The 22145-nt window shown below is 48.5% G+C and overlaps 1 protein-coding gene across 4 annotated transcripts in view; it reads right to left on the reverse strand.

Annotated features, from left to right (window-relative positions):
• Positions 1–22145, reverse strand: part of FAM131B (family with sequence similarity 131 member B) — a 117945-nt gene that overhangs the window by 17331 nt on the left and 78469 nt on the right. For all 4 annotated transcript variants that reach the window (XM_083149875.1, XM_083149874.1, XM_083149873.1 and 1 more), the window contains one exon: positions 18374–18480. In XM_083149875.1, coding sequence (XP_083006001.1) covers positions 18374–18424 — 51 coding nt within the window. In that variant the 5' untranslated portion in view covers positions 18425–18480. The remainder of the gene's footprint in view (positions 1–18373; positions 18481–22145) is intronic.

The following is a 22145-nucleotide window of genomic DNA, read 5'->3' on the forward strand; positions in this document are numbered from 1 at the left end:
ATCATGTCGACATAAGCCGGGAGGAAGAAGCAAACACTTGTCATCCGACCTATAAGAAGCTTTTACACACTGTAGTATTAGTGTCAGCGTTCTATACTGTGTGTCGGTTATATTAAAATATTGGCGTGCAGAAACTTGCAAAAAAGGCGGACATGTATTCAGTCGACTTGGTCAAAATGTTGACACAAGGAATATGTTGCCGTGGAAAAGGTCAACATGGTTTTTATTCTTGTCTATGTTGACCAATGTCCACATGGACCCTGTATAATGTGCCGCTTTCCCTTGCATGCTCCGGGCACTATAATATCCCCCCTCCATGCCCACTGGGTTGGTAAAGTAGGAGGAACAAGTCCTTTTTTTCTGAAAAAAATCATGAAAAATATTTTTTTACATAGACCTTTTTTAAGTGTTGACTTATTACTTGTGTGGATCCTCCGACCTCCCGACTTGTGAATCACTAAATTCAGGACTGTCCAGAATTTGGGGACATGGCCTAGTGGATGGGGGAATGACCTATGCTCGTGATGCCCCCATGAGGCCACTCCTCGTTTTCACTGTTGTTGGGGCACGGCCAGCGGCTCTGTGCGCTGCTGGCCGTGCCCCTCTGTCTCCAGAAATAGACACTGTGCGCATGTACATGGTGTCTATTCACCGCTGCTCTGCTCATCGGGATCGTCCAATATTTTTCACAAAAAAAAAAACGGATGGCCCCGTGGAAATCGGGACAGTTGGGAGGGATGGACCATTAGTGGTCGACGTTCTGAGTATTGATCTAGACCACTGGTAGCCAACCCTAGCCCTCGAGAGCTACCAACAGTTCACATTTTCCAGACAACCTAGCTGCTGCACAGCTGCACTCATTAATCACTGAAACATTTTAAAAGATACACAGATGGAGACAGTGGCGGATTCAGGGGGGGGGCACCCGGACACGTGCCCCCCCTGTCATTTTGTAGATGAGGACCAGAGCTTTCCAACGAGCCCAGCCCCATGTCTTTAGCCCCCCGGGAACCGGAGATATCGCCTGGCAAAGCTGTAACATTTTTTCCCCATAGGATAATATGGGACCCGTCAATTCCGACCCCCACCCGATTCTGACGGCTGCCAGTTCCCCCACTGGCATCACAGGAGCTTGTGTCATTCAATTCCAAATTGCTGGGCCTTCAATATGATACCAGGCTGGTCCATATCGGTTAATCGGTTCCAGAGATATAGCGTGTAAATAGATTTTTTTATTTTTGAAATGTAATTTCATGGCTGTTCATGTTCTTTGAGGGCAGATTACTCTGGAACCAAACGTTCCAGTTTCACTGGACCAAAATCATTCAAAGCCCACTCAAAAGTTCTTCAATATGATACTTGTCTCATGTAAATGGGTCAGTTAGTTCCGAAGATATAGCCAGTTAAATGAGATAACTGGTAAAAGGAAGGGAGGGGTGGTTTTCTCTCCCCCTCACACCAGAAAATGCAGGGACTAGGCTGGTGTAAAAGGGGCCAACCTGGGAATGCATTTTCTGGTGTGAAATGGGTATTATTTCAAATAGCTGGGACCTGCAGTGCTCGGAATACAGCCAGGCTCTGCCACTGTCAGTGGCTATCACTTCTGCCTGGCGGCGGCTGTCCCCCATTTACTACAAGCATGTATTCCCCATTGGCAATGAGCATGTAATCCCACATGGCAACGAGCATGGAACCTCTGGCAATGAGCATAGAACCCTTGGCAATGAGCATGTAGATAAGCAGCACTTACTGTATGTAGCATAATGTTTAATAGGCATTATGGTGTTTGGCATAATACATAATGGACATCATGCCGTGTAACTTAACGTGCAATGGACATTATGGTGTAAATGTTTAATGTGCGCCTTTGGTGGACAATGTCCCTGTTTATGAAGCATATTGTGAATTTTGTCTTAATCTGTGTGGCATTATGTGAATTCTGGCTCAATACGTGTGGCATTATGTGAATTTTGTCTCAATCCGTGTGGCATTATGTGAATTTTGGCTCAATCCATTTAGCATTATGTGAATTTTGGCTCAATCCATTTGGCATTTTGTGAATTTTGGCTCAATCCGTGTTATTATGTATATTTTGGCTCAATTCGTATGGCATTATGTGAATTTTGACACAATCCATGTGGCATTGTTTAAATTTTGGCTCATTCCATTTGGCATCATGTGTAAGGGGCAAGTATAATGGGGTCTAGCATTTTGTAGCATAATGTGTAGAAGTTGTATATGGTGTTGTACACTACACTCAAGGACATGCCCCCTGTTGAGTGGCCACACCCCCTTTCCAGAGCGCACCTTCGGCGCGCACACAACTACATCCTTCACTTTTGTTGCCATGGTGGGCCTATTTTTAATCCCATTGCCACCCTCTCTCTGCCACTCTCTTAGTATATACACTGGCACCACTAACACTGGCCCTCCCCCACCTAAACCCTCTTTTATCATGGTGCCCCCCCTGTCATTTTATCCTGGATCCGCCCCTGGATGGAGATAATTAGCTCACTTGTGATTCTGTGAGGAGACCTGGAGAACATGCACTGTTGGTAGCTCTCGAGGACTAGGGTTGGCTACCCCAGATCTAGACACTGTGGACCATTGGACCGCATCCCAGAGCCACCTTGGCCGTGGGGTTCCTATACAGGCACCTACAGTGACCAATCCTACACAACCTGCGTCCTGGCACATTTTCTCCCCATTGCGCAAACAAAACCAAAGTCGAACAAAAAATATCAACTTTCTCCTTCTCTTCTGCGTCATCATTTAGTGACAAAATAATAAATGTTACTTTCTATCTGACATTGTACATAGCACACCAACTAGGTCGACAAGCAGTGGGTCGACACCACTAGGTCGACAGGCAGAAAGGTCGACATGGGCCTAGGTCGACATGTGTCTAGGGCGACAGGTCATTAGGTCGACACAAGCATTAGGTCGACATGGGCTAGGTCAACAGTCAAGAGGTCGACATGGGGTTTCCACTGCTTTTTTTGCTGACATGTGCCGACAGGCGGAATTTCATGTCCTACCATCCACTAGGGCGTGGTGGGTGAATAAAATTGTGTGCCGAGCGCAGCAAGACACCGTGCCCGAACCAATGTGAGGGCACGATGCGAGGGGATGCGGTGCACTTCAAACGGTGTCCATGTCGACTGTGTCGACATTCGGGTAAAAAAACAGTGAAAACCCCCATGTCGACCTTTTGACTGTCGACATTGCCCATGTCGACCCAATGCTTGTGTTGACCTAATGACCTGTCAACCTTGACCCATGTCGACCTTCCTGCCTGTCGACCTAGTGGTGTCGACCCAATGCTTGTCGACCTAGTTGGTGTAGACCTAACAACCCACACCCCTATGTCACTATGGGGAACGTGGGGAAAGTATTTATTAGAGGTGTGGGGTGAGGTCCGAACTCTTCCAAATTTAGGGAATCCCAGAAGAATCGACTCCTGATTCAGGGCTTCCCTTAGTGGTTGTGGTATAAAGGGTCAACAATCAGAAGGTTGACAGTGTCTAGGTCGACACCAACTGGTCGACATGCTCAAGGCGATATAGACAAAGACCGAATGACTGGAAATTACTAAGAATGACTGAAAAGGTCTGGAAATGATTGGGAATGACCGAGGAGGACTGGGAATGACTGGAAATGATTGGGAATGACTAAGTATGATTGTGATTGTCTGAGGATGATTGGGAATGACTGAGGATGATTGGGAACGACTGAGGATGATTGGGAACGACTGAGGATGATTGGGGATGACTGAGGATGCCTGGGAATGACTGAGGATGCCTGGGAATGACTGAGGATGATTGGGAATGACTGAGGATGGTTGGGGATGACTGAGGATGATTGGAAATGACTGAGGATGCCTGGGAATGACTGAGGATGATTGGGAATGACTGGGAATGACTGAGGATGCCTGGGAATGACTGAGGATGATTGGGGATGACTGAGGATGCCTGGGAATGACTGAGGATGATTGGGAATGACTGGGAATGACTGAGGATGCCTGGGAATGACTGAGGATGATTGGGGATGACTGAGGATGATTGGAAATGACTGAGGATGCCTGGGAATGACTGAGGATGATTGGGAATGACTGAGGATGATTGGGAACGACTGAGGATGATTGGGAACGACTGAGGATGATTGGGGATGACTGAGGATGATTGGGAACGACTGAGGATGATTGGGAACGACTGAGGATGATTGGGAACGACTGAGGATGATTGGGAACGACTGAGGATGATTGGGGATGACTGAGGATGATTGGGGATGACTGAGGATGATTGGGAATGACTGAGGAGGACTGGGAATGACTGGAAATTATTGGGAATGACTAAGTATGATTGTGATTGGCTGAGGATGATTGGGAATGACTGAGGATGATTGGGGATGACTGAGGATGATTGGGAATGACTGGAAATGATTGGGAATGACTGAGGATGCCTGGGAATGACTGAGGATGATTGGGAATGACTGAGGATGCCTGGGAATGACTGAGGATGCCTGGGAATGACTGGAAATGATTGGGAATGACTGAGGATGCCTGGGAATGACCGAGGATGATTGGGAATGACTGGAAATGATTGGGAATGACTGAGGATGATTGGGAATGACTGAGGATGATTGGGTATGACTGAGGATGATTGGGAATGAGCGAGGATGACTGGGAATGACTGGAAATGATTGGGATTAGCTGAGGATGATTGGGAATGACTGAGGATGACTGGGAATGACTGGAAATGATTGGGATTAGCTGAGGATGAGTGCTAATCCAAATAACACGATTTTAGCTGTTTAATCAATTTTCAAGAAATCCAAAACCAAAATCCCACCCAAAACACAAATTAAAATGTGACTATTTATGCATATTTATGTAATATTGCATTAAATACCTGTTTTGTTCTCTCCCCACTCTCAACATTCAATAAAATAATTGAATCTCGTCCCATCTCAATACTACAAATGCGAAATGCGTTGTTTTGATCCAGTGTAAGCCAAAGATACCCCCCCACATGAGACAGACAATAGTTGCCCAACTCTACTGCCCTGAACACAGTGGCGGAACTTGTGAGTGGTGGGCCCAGGTGCAAAAGTATAATTTAGGCCCACACCAGTGGGTGACAGGGGTACAAGCTGCTTGACTGGGCAGCAATGGGCCCCTTAGTCCTCAGAGGCCCCGGTGCAATGCACCTGTTGCACCAATGGTAGTTCCGCCTCCGCCTGAACAACCAACCAACCACATTGTCACCGCAATAACCGCTGCAGACTCCTAACCGTGGGGGAAAAAAACTTTTTACATTATTTCTACAACCAGGATCCTTCTAGAGAAAGACAAATGAATTCCCAGGGAAATGAAAGCTGCATTTATAGCCAATAAAACTGCAGCGACGTATTTATGTATGGTCGCCCTGCCAACTAAACGCCCGGCACAAATATATAGATGGGATTAGAGGTATTAAACAGCTATTAACGTATCCAGCATTGGAAGTCCCTGGCAGGCGCGTCTGACGAGAAATGACCTTGCAGTGGAACATCGGTTGTAATGGGTACAGTAGGTTATTTCAGGACCCGCAGAATGCAGACGCACGGACCAAACACTTTTGCGCCATGGTTTGCATGCATGCGCAGATCACGCCAATGTTCCCACATTGGTACATGCCTCAGCGCAGAGAGATTGCATTACGGTTTTGCAGCGCACATGCTATAAAACAAACCTAATTATCGGTCACTGATATCGCCATCCTGCGATGCAGCGGAGCTTCCAGGGAGCTGCGATTACACACCAGAAGGAAACGGATGGCTTGTCCTTTGCTAGGTCACAGTTCTGGCTGGGTCTGGCCCTGGCTAGTACAGTACTGCCTGCTCTGCAGATACAGACAGCGCTGAGTTATGGGCTGATGTCAGGGCTGGCAGACGCAGCAGCTAATGTTTTCATAGCGCTGCTAACTGTGCTGCCTGCAGGAGCCAGGACTGTGTGCTCTGTGTACAGGGAACGCAGAGGGGGGCTCAGTGCCATCTCCTCGGGGGGCTCTGCTCCTGCCGGGAAGCCTGTCCACAATGGATGCAGCTTAATTATGCCTTAAATTCCCCTTTGTGTACAACAACCCATCAGTCCTGTCATCCATTGACCCTCAGCTCTATTCGGGAATAAGGAATAACCCTTTAGTGTCCTGGCATTAAGCAGACAATGTGCGATGTGTAACGGCGCAGGTCACCCTAAATACAGCGCACAGCTGCCGGACATCTGTAAGGATCCTGCCGATGTGTGTGTGTGTGTGTATACAGTACCAGATATATTGCCTACCTAACCCTCTCCAGGAGGACACAATGCTCTGTTCCTGGGCTTCCCTGGTAATGTATGATTGCCAGCACCTGTGGTGACAGCTTTCTTATCAGTTACCTAGCTCCCCACAGGTGCTGGCAATCATACATTATCCATACCTCCCAGCATGCCCCTCTCCACGAGGACACAATGCTATGTTCCTGGACTTCCCTGGTAATGTATGATTGCCAGCACCTGTGGTGACACCTTTATTATCAGTTACCTAGCTCCCCACAGGTGCTGGCAATCCTACATTATCCATGCCTCCCAGCATGCCCCTCTCCAGGAGGACACAATGCTCTGTTCCTGGACTTCCCTGGTAATGTAGGATTGCCAGCACCTGTGGTGACCCCTTTCTTATCAGTTACCTAGCTCCCCACAGGTGCTGGCAATCATACATTATACATACCTCCCAGCATGCCCCTCTCCAGGAGGACACAATGCTCTGCTCCTGGGCTTCCCTGGTAATGTAGGATTGCCAGCATCTGTGGTGACACCTTTCTTATCAGTTACCTAGCTCCCCACAGGTGCTGGCAATCATACATTATCCATACCTCCCAGCATGCCCCTCTCCAGGAGGACACAATGCTCTGTTCCTGGGCTTCCCTGGTAATGTACGATTGCCAGCACCTGTGGTGACACCTTTCTTATCAGTTACCTAGCTCCCCACAGGTGCTGCCAATCATACATTATCCATACCTCCCAGCATGCCCCTCTCCAGGCGGACACAATGCTCTGTTCCTGGACTTCCCTGGTAATGTATGATTGCCATCACCTGTGGTGACACCTTTCTTATCAGTTACTTAGCTCCTCACAGGTGCTGGTAATCATACATTATCCATACCTCCCAGCATGCCCCTCTCCAGGAGGACACAATGCTCTGTTCCTGGGCTTCCCTGGTAATGTAGGATTGCCAGCACCTGTGGTGACACCTTTCTTATCAGTTACCTAGCTCCCCACAGGTGCTGGCAATCATACATTATCCATACCTCCCAGCATGCCCCTCTCCAGGAGGGACACAATGCTCTGCTCCTGGGCTTCCCTGGTAATGTAGGATTGCCAGCATCTGTGGTGACACCTTTCTTATCAGTTACCTAGCTCCCCACAGGTGCTCGCAATCATACATTATCCATACCTCCCAGCATGCCCCTCTCCAGGAGGACACAATGCTCTGTTCCTGGACTTCCCTGGTAATGTAGGATTGCCAGCACCTGTGGTGCCACCTTTCTTATCAGTTACCTAGCTCCCCACAGGTGCTGGCAATCATACATTATCCATACCTCCCAGCATGCCCCTCTCCAGGAGGACACAATGCTCTGTTCCTGGGCTTCCCTGGTAATGTATGATTGCCAGCACCTGTGGTGACACCTTTCTTATCAGTTACCTAGCTCCCCACGGGTGCTGGCAATCATACATTATCCATATCTCCCAGCATGCCCCTCTCCAGGAGGACACAATGCTCTGTTCCTGGGCTTCCCTGGTAATGTATGATTGCCAGCACCTGTGGTGACACCTTTCTTATCAGTTACCTAGCTCCTCACAGGTGCTGGCAATCATACATTACCCATACCTCCCAGCATGCCCCTCTCCAGGAGGACACAATGCTCTGTTCCTGGACTTCCCTGGTAATGTAGGATTGCCAGCACCTGTGGTGCCACCTTTCTTATCAGTTACCTAGCTCCCCACAGGTGCTGGCAATCCTACATTATCCATACCTCCCAGCATGCCCCTCTCCAGGAGGACACAATGCTCTGCTCCTGGGCTTCCCTGGTAATGTAGGATTGCCAGCACCTGTGGTGACACATTTCTTATCAGTTACCTAGCTCCCCACAGGTGCTGGCAATCATACATTATCCATACCTCCCAGCATGCCCCTCTCCAGGAGGACACAATGCTCTGTTCCTGGACTTCCCTGGTAATGTATGATTGCCAGCACCTGTGGTGACACCTTTCTTATCAGTTACCTTGCTCCCCACAGGTGCTCTCAATCCTACATTACCAGGGAAGTCCAGGAACAGAGCATTGTATCCCTGAAGGAGAGGATTAAGTAGGCAACCATGGATATATCCAGGGCCGGATTTGTGCCTAGGCCCGTGAGGCACCGGCCTCAGGGCGGCACCATTTAAGGGCGGCAGGCAGGCTGACATTCTGTTAAATAGCAGCATGGCACAGCGGGTGGTCAGCGGCGAGTGATGAGCGCCGCCGCCGCAGACATGAATTATCATATGTTGGCGGCAGCGCCGCTCGTCACCCGCCACTGCCCACCCACTCTGCCATGCAGAGTGGGCCGGGTCCGACGGTCCCCCTGTGTATCCGGAAATGACTCAGGCTCACTGCTACCGGCGCCCGCCCATTGGCTACTCTACACACACACACAGTCTATTGGCTGCTGTGTATCCAGCAGCTGAGCGGCGCGCAGATCCTCCCTGCACTCAGTCAGTCACAGTGTGAGAGAGACTGACGGAGACACTGTGCTAATCACTGTACTCATAAGTGCCTCCCTCCCTCCGGGTCATCTGTACAGTGAGCAGCCCAGAGTGCTTAAAAAAATATTAAGGTGGGCTAGAGTTGAATTTTAATGAAATATATAAATAACAATGTATATACATATATGATTACATTAAAATAAGGGGGGCGGCACAGAAATGTTGTGCCTAGGGGCGGCCTGACCCCTAAATTCGCCCCTGGATATATCTGATATTCTATGTGCGTTATATTCAGTCCTGCATGACCCAACTACTGTATATCACTGACCTGGGAGGCAGCTGGAAGCCACAGACTGAGAGTTATATAGTGGGAGGCGCAGGGTCCCCAGCAGCACAGAGTATATCAGGAGCTGAGTGATGTGTCAGTGAGGACAGAGCTGCATGTGACAGGGACAGTGACATGATGTGAGGAGGGGAATGGGGGCAGCAGGAAGCCACAGACTGAGAGTTATATAGTGGGAGGAGCAGGGTCCCCAGCAGCACAGAGTATATCAGGAGATGATGGATGTGTCAGGGAGGACAGCGCTGCATGTGACAGGGGCAGTGACATGATGTGAGGAGGGGAATGGGGGCAGCAGGAAGCCACAGACTGAGAGTTATATAGTGGGAGGAGCAGGGTCCCCAGCAGCACAGAGTATATCAGGAGATGAGGGATGTGTCAGTGAGGACAGGGCTGCATGTGACAGGGGCAGTTACATGATGTGAGGAGGGGAATGGAGGCAGCAGGAAGGCACAGGCTGAGAGTTATATAGTGGGGGGAGCAGGTCCCCAGCAGCACAGAGTATATCAGGAGATGAGCGATGTGTCAGTGAGGACAGGACTACATGTGACTGGGGCCGTGGCATGATGTGAGGAGGGGAATAGGGGCAGCAGGAAGCCACAGATTGAGAGTTATACAGTGGGAGGAGCAGGGTCCCCAGCAGCACAGAGTATATCAGGAGATGAGGGATGTGTCAGTGAGGACAGGGCTGCATGTGACAGGGGCAGTGACATGATGTGAGGAGGGGAATGGGGGCAGCAGGAAGCCACAGACTGAGAGTTATATAGTGGGAGGAGCAGGGTCCCCAGCAGCACAGAGTATATCAGGAGATGAGGGATGTGTCAGTGAGGACAGGGCTGCATGTGACAGGGGCAGTTACATGATGTGAGGAGGGGAATGGAGGCAGCAGGAAGGCACAGGCTGAGAGTTATATAGTGGGAGGAGCAGGTCCCCAGCAGCACAGAGTATATCAGGAGATGAGCGATGTGTCAGTGAGGACAGGACTACATGTGACTGGGGCCGTGGCATGATGTGAGGAGGGGAATAGGGGCAGCAGGAAGCCACAGATTGAGAGTTATATAGTGGGAGGAATGGGATCATTCGTCAGACTGCATTTAGGTCTACAAGCATTAGGTCTACCCCACTAGGTCGACTGGCAGGAAGGTCGACCTGACTTAAGGTCGACATGGGCCAAGGTCGACATGACTTAAGGTCGAATTTGCATAAAGGTCGACATGAGGAAGGTCGACATGGGTTTTTCACTGTTTTTTTATCCGAATGTCGACACAGTCGACATGGACACAGTTGGCAATGAGAATCGGACCCGCGCAACGCTCGCTTTGCTCGCTATGCTTCGGGCACGGTGCCTCGCTGCGCTCGGCACACTATTTTATTCTCCCACCACGCCCTAGTGGATGGTAGGGCATGAAATACCGCTTGTCGGCACATGTCGGCTCAAAAAACAATGAAAAACCCATGTCAACCTTATGACCAGTCGACCATCCTCATGTCGACCTTTATGCAAATTCGACCTTAAGTCATGTCGACCTTGGCCCATGTCGACCTTAAGTCAGGTCGACCTTCCTGCCAGTCGACCTAGTGGGGTAGACCTAATGACTGTAGACCTAAGTTCATTCTAATAGATGACCGCATCCCGTGGGAGGAGCAGGGTCCCCAGCAGCACAGAGTATATCAGGAGATGAGGGATGTGTCAGTGAGGACAGGGCTGCATGTGACATGATGTGAGGAGGGGAATGGGGGCAGCAGGAAGCCACAGACTGAAAGTTATATAGTGGGAGGAGCAGGGTCCCCAGCAGCACAGAGCATATCAGGAGATGAGTGATGTGTCAGTGAGGACAGGGCTGCATGTGACAGGGGCAGTGACATGATGTGAGGAGGGAATGGAGGCAGCAGGAAGCCGCAGACTGAGAGTTATATAGTGGGAGGAGCAGGGTCCCCAGCAGCACAGAGAATATCAGGAGATGAGTGATGTGTCAGTGAGGACAGGGCTGTATGTGATAGGGACAGTGACATGATGTAAGGAGGGGAATGGAGGCAGCAAGAAGCCACAGACAGAGTTATATAGTGAGAGGAGCAGGGTCCCCAGCAGCACAGAGTATATCAGGAGAGGAGTGATGTGTGAGTGAGGACAGGGCTGCATGTAACAGGGGCAGTGACATGATGTAAGGAGGGGAATGGAGGCAGCAAGAAGCCACAGACAGAGTTATATAGTGGGAGGTGCAGGATCCCCAGCAGCACAGAGTATATCAGGAGATGAGTGATGTGTCAGTGAGGACAGGGCTGCATGTGACAGGGGTTAGTGACATGATGTGAGGAGGGGAATGGGGGCAGCAGGATGCCACAGACAGAGTTATATAGTGAGAGGAGCAGGGTTCCCAGCAGCACAGAGTATATCAGGATATGAGGGATGTGTCAGTGAGGACAGGGCTGCATGTGACAGGGGCAGTAACATGATGTGAGGAGGGGAATGAGGGCATCAGGAAGCCACAGACTGAGAGTTATATAAAGACATGTCCCAATTATCACTATTCAATAGACCACAGGAAACGACATTCCTACATTGTATGTACAGTACAATAACTTATCGTTCCCTTTGTAGCTGTTAGCTATACTAATAAAGGAATTTCACCCTGAAAACCAACAAAGCGGCTGCTGATTCTTGTTCCTCTCTCGCCTACAATAACCTCCTCCATCAGTACATGGAGCGCAGTTGGTGAGTAATCGGGCAGCAATAACATGTATAGATGCAATGACCAATCGGCACAATAAGTCAGGTAATCAGACCATTGGTGGGCGATGTAACACAATAAGGACAACAATACAGCGACTCTCCCATAGGATGCAGCGTACTTATATATAGCTGCAATACACCCACAGGCCGGGTGTATATTTATCCCCAGTGTGGTTGTGTACTGCTGTGTGTATGTAGGATCGCTGAGCACACAACGATGACACACTTACTGCACCCTGCAATATACAACAACGCTCTACTCAGGGTTATGGACACACAACGCTGACACACGACCTCACCCCTGCTGTAATGTCTATTGTCTCGTGTCCTGTGAGGCCAGTGACACATCCCCTCTGCAGAGCGTTACACACAATACGCTGCAGCTCATCACAAATGCCCCATTCTGCTGCTGTCTGGACTTCCATCCTAATGCAGCGAGATGAGCCATCTGTAGTCGCTGAGCGTTCCTGCGTTCCCTAGAGACTCGTATGTAGGAGCTTTTGGTGATCAGTTGCACAGGAAGGGAGATGGATATCAGAATAGTTTTTTTTAATTTATTCAATTGGCCCCCTCTGGTCAAGTATATTCAGTTTCTATTAGATCCAGGGGTGTGCTCCCACCAACAATTTATTTAATGAGAGTTTTACAGAAAAGAGAATGGATTGTCATATGGTGGTGCACCATTTATAGAAAAGAGTCATAAAATTTACCTTTTATTATTTTTATTTTAAAAGTGAAGAACACGAAATATGACAAACAACAAATAACATTAACACAAGTGAAAACAGTGTGCTATTAAAAGGCACGTGCGAGTTCCCGGAGCAAATTCCCTCTATTCAATATTATCAATTATACTACTAGCTTTCACCTTCTTGACCTTTGAACAATTGTTTGAGGAGAGAAGTGTGTCAATCTTAAATAGGTTTGTGTTCTATATACAAATGTAACAGCCTATATGTTAGCTACTTTGATGCGGTGTTTGGTACTCAATTGGTTGAGATTGAATTAATTAGCTCAATTAATTACCAGTTTATCTGGCGTGGTGCTGTTTGTATTATTTGTATATTGATAATACAATTGAGCTGTGTGTTATCACAGAAATGCAGTAATATCACTAATCGGTTACCCCTTTCCGTCTGAGGTCACTATTAAATCAGTGCTTACAGAGCGGGTTTTTAGGGTGATGCAGCACCTCTATTATATGTATGGGTTACTGCTAGTGAATCAATTCAATGCCCGGATAAACATTGCTACCTGGGCTAGGGTTATTAATTAGGCTGATGGTGTGGAGTTATTTCCTTACGCCGTTTATTGAGAATATAGCTTATAGTTGCGGTCGCAGGGAGACTCTTTAACCAGTACAGCTTAAACCTGCCCTATATGGACGGTATGCAATGATTCCCCCAAAAGGAGAGGCTGGTGGTAACGGTAACAATAGTATCACAGGTACTAGGTATAACCCCGTGCTGTCGACCTGATACTATGGTCGCGTACAGCTAGCGGGGAGCCGTCCGTTCTCCGTATAACAGGTAGCTATCGGCGCGCACTCCCTGTCCTAGGGACAAGTGCCGCAAACAGGATTTCAGTTGCCGTATGTCTTTAAGTCCAACCCTGTGCCACTGTCAGCTTCGTTCCCACGAAGCGTACGCCGGCCGACCCAGCCGTGCGCACGTTCCTCCAGCAATTCCCTACCCCCCTTTTTTTGTGTTCTATGAAATGTATTTATTAGTCCTTTTCAGGACTCTAATGTATTAGCAGCCTCTTGTCACTAGTCACCCTAAGACCACGCCAGCAGCAGTACGAGCTGACAGTGGCACAGGGTTGGACTTAAAGACATACGGCAACTGAAATCCTGTTTGCGGCACTTGTCCCTAGGACAGGGAGTGCGCGCCGATAGCTACCTGTTATACGGAGAACGGACGGCTCCCCGCTAGCTGTACGCGACCATAGTATCAGGTCGACAGAACGGGGTTATACCTAGTACCTGTGATACTATTGTTACCGTTACCACCAGCCTCTCCTTTTGGGGGAATCATTGCATACCGTCCATATAGGGCAGGTTTAAGCTGTTCTGGTTAAAGAGTCTCCCTGCGACCGCAACTATAAGCTATATTCTCAATAAACGGCGTAAGGAAATAACTCCACACCATCAGCCTAATTAATAACCCTAGCCCAGGTAGCAATGTTTATCCGGGCATTGAATTGATTCACTAGCAGTAACCCATACATATAATAGCGGTGCTGCATCACCCTAAAAACCCGCTCTGTAAGCACTGATTTAATAGTGACCTCAGACGGAAAGGGGTAACCGATTAGTGATATTACTGCATTTCTGTGATAACACACAGCTCAATTGTATTATCAATATACAAATAATACAAACAGCACCACGCCAGATAAACTGGTAATTAATTGAGCTAATTAATTCAATCTCAACCAATTGAGTACCAAACACCGCATCAAAGTAGCTAACATACAGGCTGTTACATTTGTATATAGAACACAAACCTATTTAAGATTGACACACTTCTCTCCTCAAACAATTGTTCAAAGGTCAAGAAGGAGAAAGCTAGTAGTGTAATTGATAATATTGAATAGAGGGAATCTGCTCCGGGAACTCGCACGTGCCTTTTAATAGCACACTGTTTTCACTTGTGTTAATGTTATTTGTTGTTTGTCATATTTCGTGTTCTTCACTTTTAAAATAAAAATAATAAAAGGTAAATTTTATGACTCTTTTCTATAAATGGTGCACCACCATATGACAATCCATTCTCTTTTCTGTAAAAATTCCCTAGAGACTCCTAAAGGGGAAGCGTGTTCCCTACACGAGCCGGTAATGGTGATACACATAGAGGGAGCCTGATTCTCACTTATCACTATCGCCAGCCCTCAACGCTGCTGCTGAAATGGGAGTTCTATAGAAGATGGGATGTTGCTAGACAACCAATCAGAATATGTTATTTCCTAGAACAGGGATGGGGAGCATTCGGCCCTCCAGCTGTTGGTTAACTACACATCCCAGCATGCCCTGCAACAGTTTTAGTATGGCCAAATAGCAAAACTGTGGCAGGGCAACAACAACTGGAGGGCCGAAGGTTTCTCATCCCTGTTCTAGAAGGTGGTAAATACACCTGCCTACCTTCCCGAAACGGCCGAGAGGCTCCCGAAATTCAGGTCCCCCTCCCGGCCTCCTGTAAGATGGGAAAGGCCACTTCACCCTACTGGAGCCACTTATTCAATGGAATTTGCAGCTCTTCAAGGAGGGGGAGGGACTAAAATGCAGCGAATCGCGTCATTTATGCCCCCCAGTCCGCAGACCTGCAAATCACGTAGTTTGTTTGGGGTGGGGGCAGGGCTTGGTGATGTCACCCTCATCCCTCCTCCCCTTACCCCTTAATCTGATCTCACAGGTTCCGTCTCCGCCATAAAACAGACTGCTCACTCGGAGGCTGTCAGTGCTGAGTGAGCAGTGGCAGACGTAAAGTGGAACGCGCGGGACAAGGTTTGTGTGTTTTCTTGTGTAAAATGGGTTGTTAATAAACGTTTACTATTCTGGGTGTCTGTGTTGTTATTTCCACATTCTTTATACAGGTGAACTACAGGACCTTTTTTTACGGGTATTAAGCAATGTGTTTTTTTCCTATTTTTTTTAACAAATCAGCCGGGCGTCCACCGCCCCGGGATAGCCCTGGGTTTCAGCCCTGGACGGGGGATCCCCCTTTAATGAGGGGGTTCTGACTCTCCCATACACCCCATCCACGGCTGACCAGCCACGGTGGTCATGGTATGGCCAGGGGACCTTGTATAAAATGTGTGGTATGACACTGTGGGCTGTTGGATCCCAGTGCTGGTTCCAAAATACCGGAAACCCCCAGTTTTTTTGTCCCACATATTTTGGAACCAGGACTGGTCCAAGAGCCTGATGCTTGATTCTTAAATAAGGGGGGACCCCTACACATTTTGTCCCCTGTATTTTTGAAACTACAGTAGGACTGGTTCAATGAGCCTGGGGCTGGTTATGTTCGGGAGGGGGGACCCCACGCTGTTTATTTGATATTTTTGTAACTAAATACAGCACACCTCCGTGTCTATAAAACCGCACATGTGCATTAATTCGCACATTTTCATGACCAATAAATCGCACAAAATTGCATGACATCGCATTTGTCGCACCGCAATTCGCATTCTATTTACATTTGTCAAAAAAATGAGCGATTTCCAAAACATGCGACTTTGTACGAATTTGGAACATGACTAAAGATCTCATCCTGTTACATGTCACCCTTTATCTCTCTCCAAACTTTGATACATACTGTACGCTCTTAAGCCATGCATCTAATGAATGACAGCTCCTCCTACGTATAATGAAAGGACAGGAAACCTCTGTAAATGGCTCCTGTTGTCCTCCCCAGGGCACTTCCCTTCCTACGACGCACGGAGTCAGCTGCATCTGACATTTGCATACAATCGCCGTCGGCACTGGGGAAGAAATGTCAGCAGGGGAAAGATTACAAATGGGAAATATCTAGGAAGGAGCATTTCCTAAGTGGTCAGCAATGATTTCCTATAAGCAGATTGCTTTCACGTCTCTGTGTGCCCGCTGACCATAGGCAGGGCACATGCCATTGTGGGCATGAGGTGGTACAGTGCAGCTGCCCATACCTGCTGGGGAAGTACAGATACTGAGAATGAACACGGCGGCACTGGTGGAAGAATTCTCACTGACCCAACAGCGTCTGTGGGCTCAGGTTTCGGGTTAGGTAAAGTCTACGCAGCCACATGGGCCCGCTAGTGATAAATCAGCACATTGGGCCTTATTCTGGTCAATTCGCTCGCACGCGTGCATGCACCCTTGTGAATTAACCAAACCACGCCATGCGAATTGTTAGCCCGCACCACCCATTCGCACGCTGAATTCGTTCGCATGCCAGTGGGAACCTCCCCCATCTTTCGATGGACGCCGACCATCGAATGATGGCGAAGACGCCCACATATGTAAGGGTGGCCCAGACCACTGGTACATATGAGCAAAGAAATGCAGAGAATTGGGGGGGGGGGGGGGGGGCAGCTGACATCCGGCTATGTCTGCTGTCCGCACCCCGCACATGCGTCACGATGGCATTAGCATCTGTACTCCCAGCGGTTTCATGGAAACGCCCACACATATGCTAATGCCCCAGCACGCCACGCCCTCTCCACCCCCTGCCCACAAGACTGACGTACACGGAGTTCGCACGCACCCAGCACCCCACGCCCTCTCCACCCCCTGCTCACCAGGCTGACGTACACGGAGTTCGCACGCACCCAGCACATACACATGCGCAGAAATGCTGCTGCAAATGCGCATACGCAAAACATCGGTCCCTGTGCGAATTCGCACCCGAGCGAATGAACCAGAATGAGGCCCATTACAATAATGTTAGTGTTTCCACATGTAACCGGCCCATTAGGGATTATGTTTATGAATAATCCCCAAAGCCTTATCCTGAGACATCACGTATGTGCTGACAATGGGGCTGATTCAGACGTGCTCGTAGCGGGCAGATATTCGGGCCCTTCTGCAATGTTTAGGGCTTGCGCATGTGCAAACCCCAGGAGCGAATGGTTTAAGGTGAGTTTCACACTGGCCGCGCCGTTCGCTCCAGAGGGGGCGGGCGGGGGCGGACAGATGGCGAATGATGACGTGTAGCGCCGCGCTTATTGTTACAAGCATTGCGCGTGAACGTTTTTACGGCAAATGTGCCCCTGGCCGCGCTAACACCCGCAAAAGCTCCCAGTATTACTCTTATTATCACCACACATAGGGGCTGATGAATCAAAGCTTGGAGAGAGATAAAGTGGGAAGAGATAAAGTACCCGTCATTGGGGTCCTGACTGGAGTGTAAGGCCCCTTCCCCGGTGTTCGGGGTGAGCTCCTTTCGGTCAGGCCGCTGACATGCCTAGTGGACAGGTCTGGAACTGGTTCTACAGGTTACCGCTATCATCTGCTGCAGAGTGTCAGCTCCATAAAACACTATAACAACAACAACAACTGATAAATGATATGTATAAGACAAACAAAGGGGGCACAACAAGCCACATCTGCCACGTGCACCGCTACTGGTAATGTCATGACCCCTTTGCAGAGTAATAACTGACACGCTCCCCTTTGGTATTTGAGCTTTTTGACCCAGATGCACAGCTGTTGAGCTGTCCCTGCTATTATTCAGGACAGGAGAATATAGTCCATTGCAGTTTATTATTTAACACAAGGAAATGTGCTGACAGGCGAAACGCGGAGGCTCCCAGCCAGGTGTACGGTAACTAGAAAGTAAATTAGTGTCTGATTTCTGCATGACTCACTGACATAGATTCTGTAAGATAAAGCATTGGCCGGGATGTACAGGAGAACACGAGGAATTATCTGCAAGAATAATGGGATGAGAGAGAGCGATGGGGGAAAGTATATAGAACAATGGCAAGTCATTAACTCCCTCAGTACCAGAGGACTGCAGCAGGCCAGAGATGGGGAGGTGCTGTACAATGAGTGGTACCTCGTTAGACGGTCTGTGAGTGCTGCTTCCGTGAACTGAGCTGTTCTCCATTGTTCCTTGGTCGGCATCTTTGAAACCTTTCCATTCCAGTGTGGCCCGGTCGCTGCCTGTGGGAAAGAGAGAAGGATTTATATGGCGGAGAGAGATGAGCTTATTATCATTATTCTCCTTTATTTCTATGGCGCCACAAGGGGTCTGCTGCGGAGCTGTCCAATCCAAAGGATTGGGGCTGTAAGGAGAGGAGGAAAGAGGGCCCTGCTCGTCCGAGCTGACATTGTAAAGGGGAGGGGCAGACAGGCAGGGGTAACACAGAGCGGGGAGACAGTGAGCATGGGGTACAACTTAAAGTGAATGAAACACTACTCAGACTGTGTATCAGCACTGTACACGCTGACACAATGAGGGTCGATAACTGTGTCGACATTCGGGACAAAAAAAAAACGTGAAAAAGCCATGTCCACCGTTTGACTTTCCCCATGTCGACCTAATGCTTGTGTCAACCTAATGTCCCTGTCGACCTTATGTCACGTTGACCTTTTCAGGTGCCGACCTAAGCCCATTTCAACCTTCAGTGCATGTCGATCTTCCCGTGGTCGACCCGATGACCCATACAGCTCTATTGCTGGTGACATGGGGACAGATGCACTAAGCTTGAAAAGTGATAAAATGGAGAACGATCAACCACCAGCCAATCAGCTCCTAACTGCCATATCACAGGCTGTGTTTGAAAAATGACAGTTTGGGGTGATTTTTTCCAAGGCTTAGTACATCTGGCCCATGGACTTGATCTATTTTGCACATAAGTCAAAGGGTTATTGCCGGCTGCCTGGGGATTCCCATATAACAAGTGCCGCTGCGCTACCTGTTCTGTTGTCGCCATCTCAGGATGGCGGGAACATAATGAAATGTTTCTTTAAAAAAAAAAAAAAGTGTTAAAAGTACGTTATCTGGTACTTGTGTACTAGCACGGCGCCCATCGCATCGCAGACCATAAGGCATGCGATGGTATGCGATGAGATGTTACGCGATGGCAGGCGATGTTATACAATTTTAAATTGTATACCATCGCATTGTATGCCATAGTATCGCATATACAATGGTATGCGATTTAAAATTGTATAAGCACCCGAATGGGTTTTTCCATGTTAAAAGTGGCCCCTATAAGATAATTAATCGTGATGGGTGCTTAGTATGTTAAAAGCACCCCCAACGGCACCCCCACTATCAACGCCAACCTGAAGCGTGGTGAGCGTAGCGAGCCCGCGAGGGGCGGCGGTACGCGTCCTCCGACCTTTTCATACCCCCACTATCCACGTCAGCGTGGAGTTGACTTTATATAGTGTGGCGAGCCACCGAGCCCGAAGCGTGGCGAGCGCAGCGAGCCCCGCGAGGGGACGCGGAATACATGTAAAGTAATATGCGGCTGCTTGCCACGCTTTCGGGCTCGGTGGATCGCTGCGCTCGACACACTATTTAAAATCAACTCCACGCCGACGTGGATAGTGGGGGTATGAACACTTACTGCTCCGTTCAGTATCACCAGAACCATCGGTAATAATAATCAGTGGGGTAATGAGGGCAGGGCGGGTGCCCTGGTTGCCAGAACAGCACCTGGACATCACCAGGGCAGAGGGCGCGCTTGCTGGGGGGTAGGGGGGTGGTTGGAGAAGGTTCCCAGACAACTACGCCCGTATTTCGGGAGCGCCGGTGGAGATACAGTGCAGGTTATATTTTAATTTCCCGCTCTACTTAATCATTTAACTTAGCGCAGACACTAAGGTGTAAATTTACTAAGATGAGAGTTCTGTTAAGATTGTGATGTTGCCCATAGCAACCAATTAGATTCTATCTATTAGCCAGTGGTCGTCAGGAGCCATCTCTGACCGCGCAAGCGGCAGAGCAGATCGCAGGGATGGGCGGCTCCTGCCCCTGAGTCTGCGCAGAGATAAATCCCGCCGTTAGGATCCCGCCCAGATCGCATTGAATATGCCACCAATAACGAATAGGCCCCACGATGACGAATCCGAGGCTCAGCGTGCTGGGCAGGATGACCACTTACTGGCACCAGATGGGCACAGATTACAGCTTTCCAGGAGACAGTAAGTGGTTCCAATCAGATGGAGAATGTCATTACCGGGGACGTAATACCGCACATACACCGATCCTGAACACGCGGAGCGTCATTACCACACGGATGGCAGGAGATATATAATAGGCTTCTAGCTGATTATCTGCAGAAGAGCCCATTAGTGACTGAGCGGCATTCAGCGGGAATGAGGAATTCTAATGAGCGCTGAGCGGCCAAAGGGATATATGTACAACCATCGCTAATTACCATCCGGAAACGGCAGACCAGAAACACTGTGGTGAGGGAACACGCAGCAAGAATATATATATATAGTATTCCACAACTCTGGCACTCACTGCAGAACGAAACTGACCGTGTCTGGTGCCTTCCTACAGCTGACCGTGCCCAGGCAAAAATCAGCCGAACACAGAATCCCAGCGGCGGCACTCAGAGCAATAAATGACATGGACGTCCATGCTGCCTGCCGTGTCATTTATTGCTCTGAGTGCCGCCGCTGGGATTCTATATACAGTATATATATATATATATATATATATATATAAATAAAAGGAATGGGGTTTCAGAGGGCGCTAGAGTAATACACCATCTTGGATTAACAAATAATATTTAATACATAACAAGGATAAAAATGTAGGTACTTGTGTACTAGCACTGCGCCCATCGCATCGCAGACCATAAGGCATGCGATGGTAGCCGATGTTATACAATTTTAAATTATATACCATCGAATTGTATGCCAATTGTATGCACCCCCACTATGAACGTGAACCCGAAGCGTGGCGAGCGCAGCGAGCCCGCATGGAGCGGCGCTACGCGTCCTACGACCTTTTCATACCCCCACTATCCATGTCGGCGTGGAGTTGATTGTATATAGTGTGGTGAGCGCAGCGAGCCCCGCGAGGGGACGCGGAATACATGTAAAGTAATACGTGTCCGCTCGACACACTTCAGGCTCGCCACACTATATAAAATCAACTCCACGCCGACGTGGATAGTGGGGGTATGAAAAGGTCGTAGGATGCGTACCGCCGCCCCTCGCGGCAGTGGGGGTGCATTTAACATTGTAAGCCCCCATTAGGGTGCTTATACAATTAAACATCGCATAGGGGGTTAATACAATTTTAAATCGCATCGCAGTGCATCGGGTGTATGCCATGTGATGCGATTATATGTAGTGCAACCAAATATCGTGGGCGCCGTGCTAGTACACAAGTACCAAAATGTATATTCACATAAAAATCACCCGGATCACAAAATCACAGTGAATCCTGTGGTGGATCCATGCTGTATGCACAACCCCCCTATTGTGGGTTTCATTCCGTTGAGCCTTTACCTTATTTTTCTGGAGAAAATCACCTTTTTTGGCTACCGTGGACATTTCCTGTCTGGGTATTATTGAGAATATTAATCTGGATATCTTTTGTTTGGATTAACATAGCTGTATCGGTTGCTCTGTTGCCCCTGATGAAGCCTTGAACATGACGAAACGCGTTGGGCTCCCCGTTCTGACCAAATCTATCAACCCACCAGAGTTGTTTATGTATCTGTGAATACATCTAAATAGGGTGATTTTTATGTGAATATAAATTTTTATCCTTTTTATGTATTAAATATTATTTGTTAATCCAACCAAATTGGTGTGTTACTCTAGCGCCCTCTGAAACCCCATTCCTTTTTAATTTC

This window comes from Crinia signifera, chromosome 6, assembly GCF_055691185.1.
Source record: "Crinia signifera chromosome 6, ASM5569118v1, whole genome shotgun sequence".
In the NCBI taxonomy this organism is placed as follows: domain Eukaryota; kingdom Metazoa; phylum Chordata; class Amphibia; order Anura; family Myobatrachidae; genus Crinia; species Crinia signifera.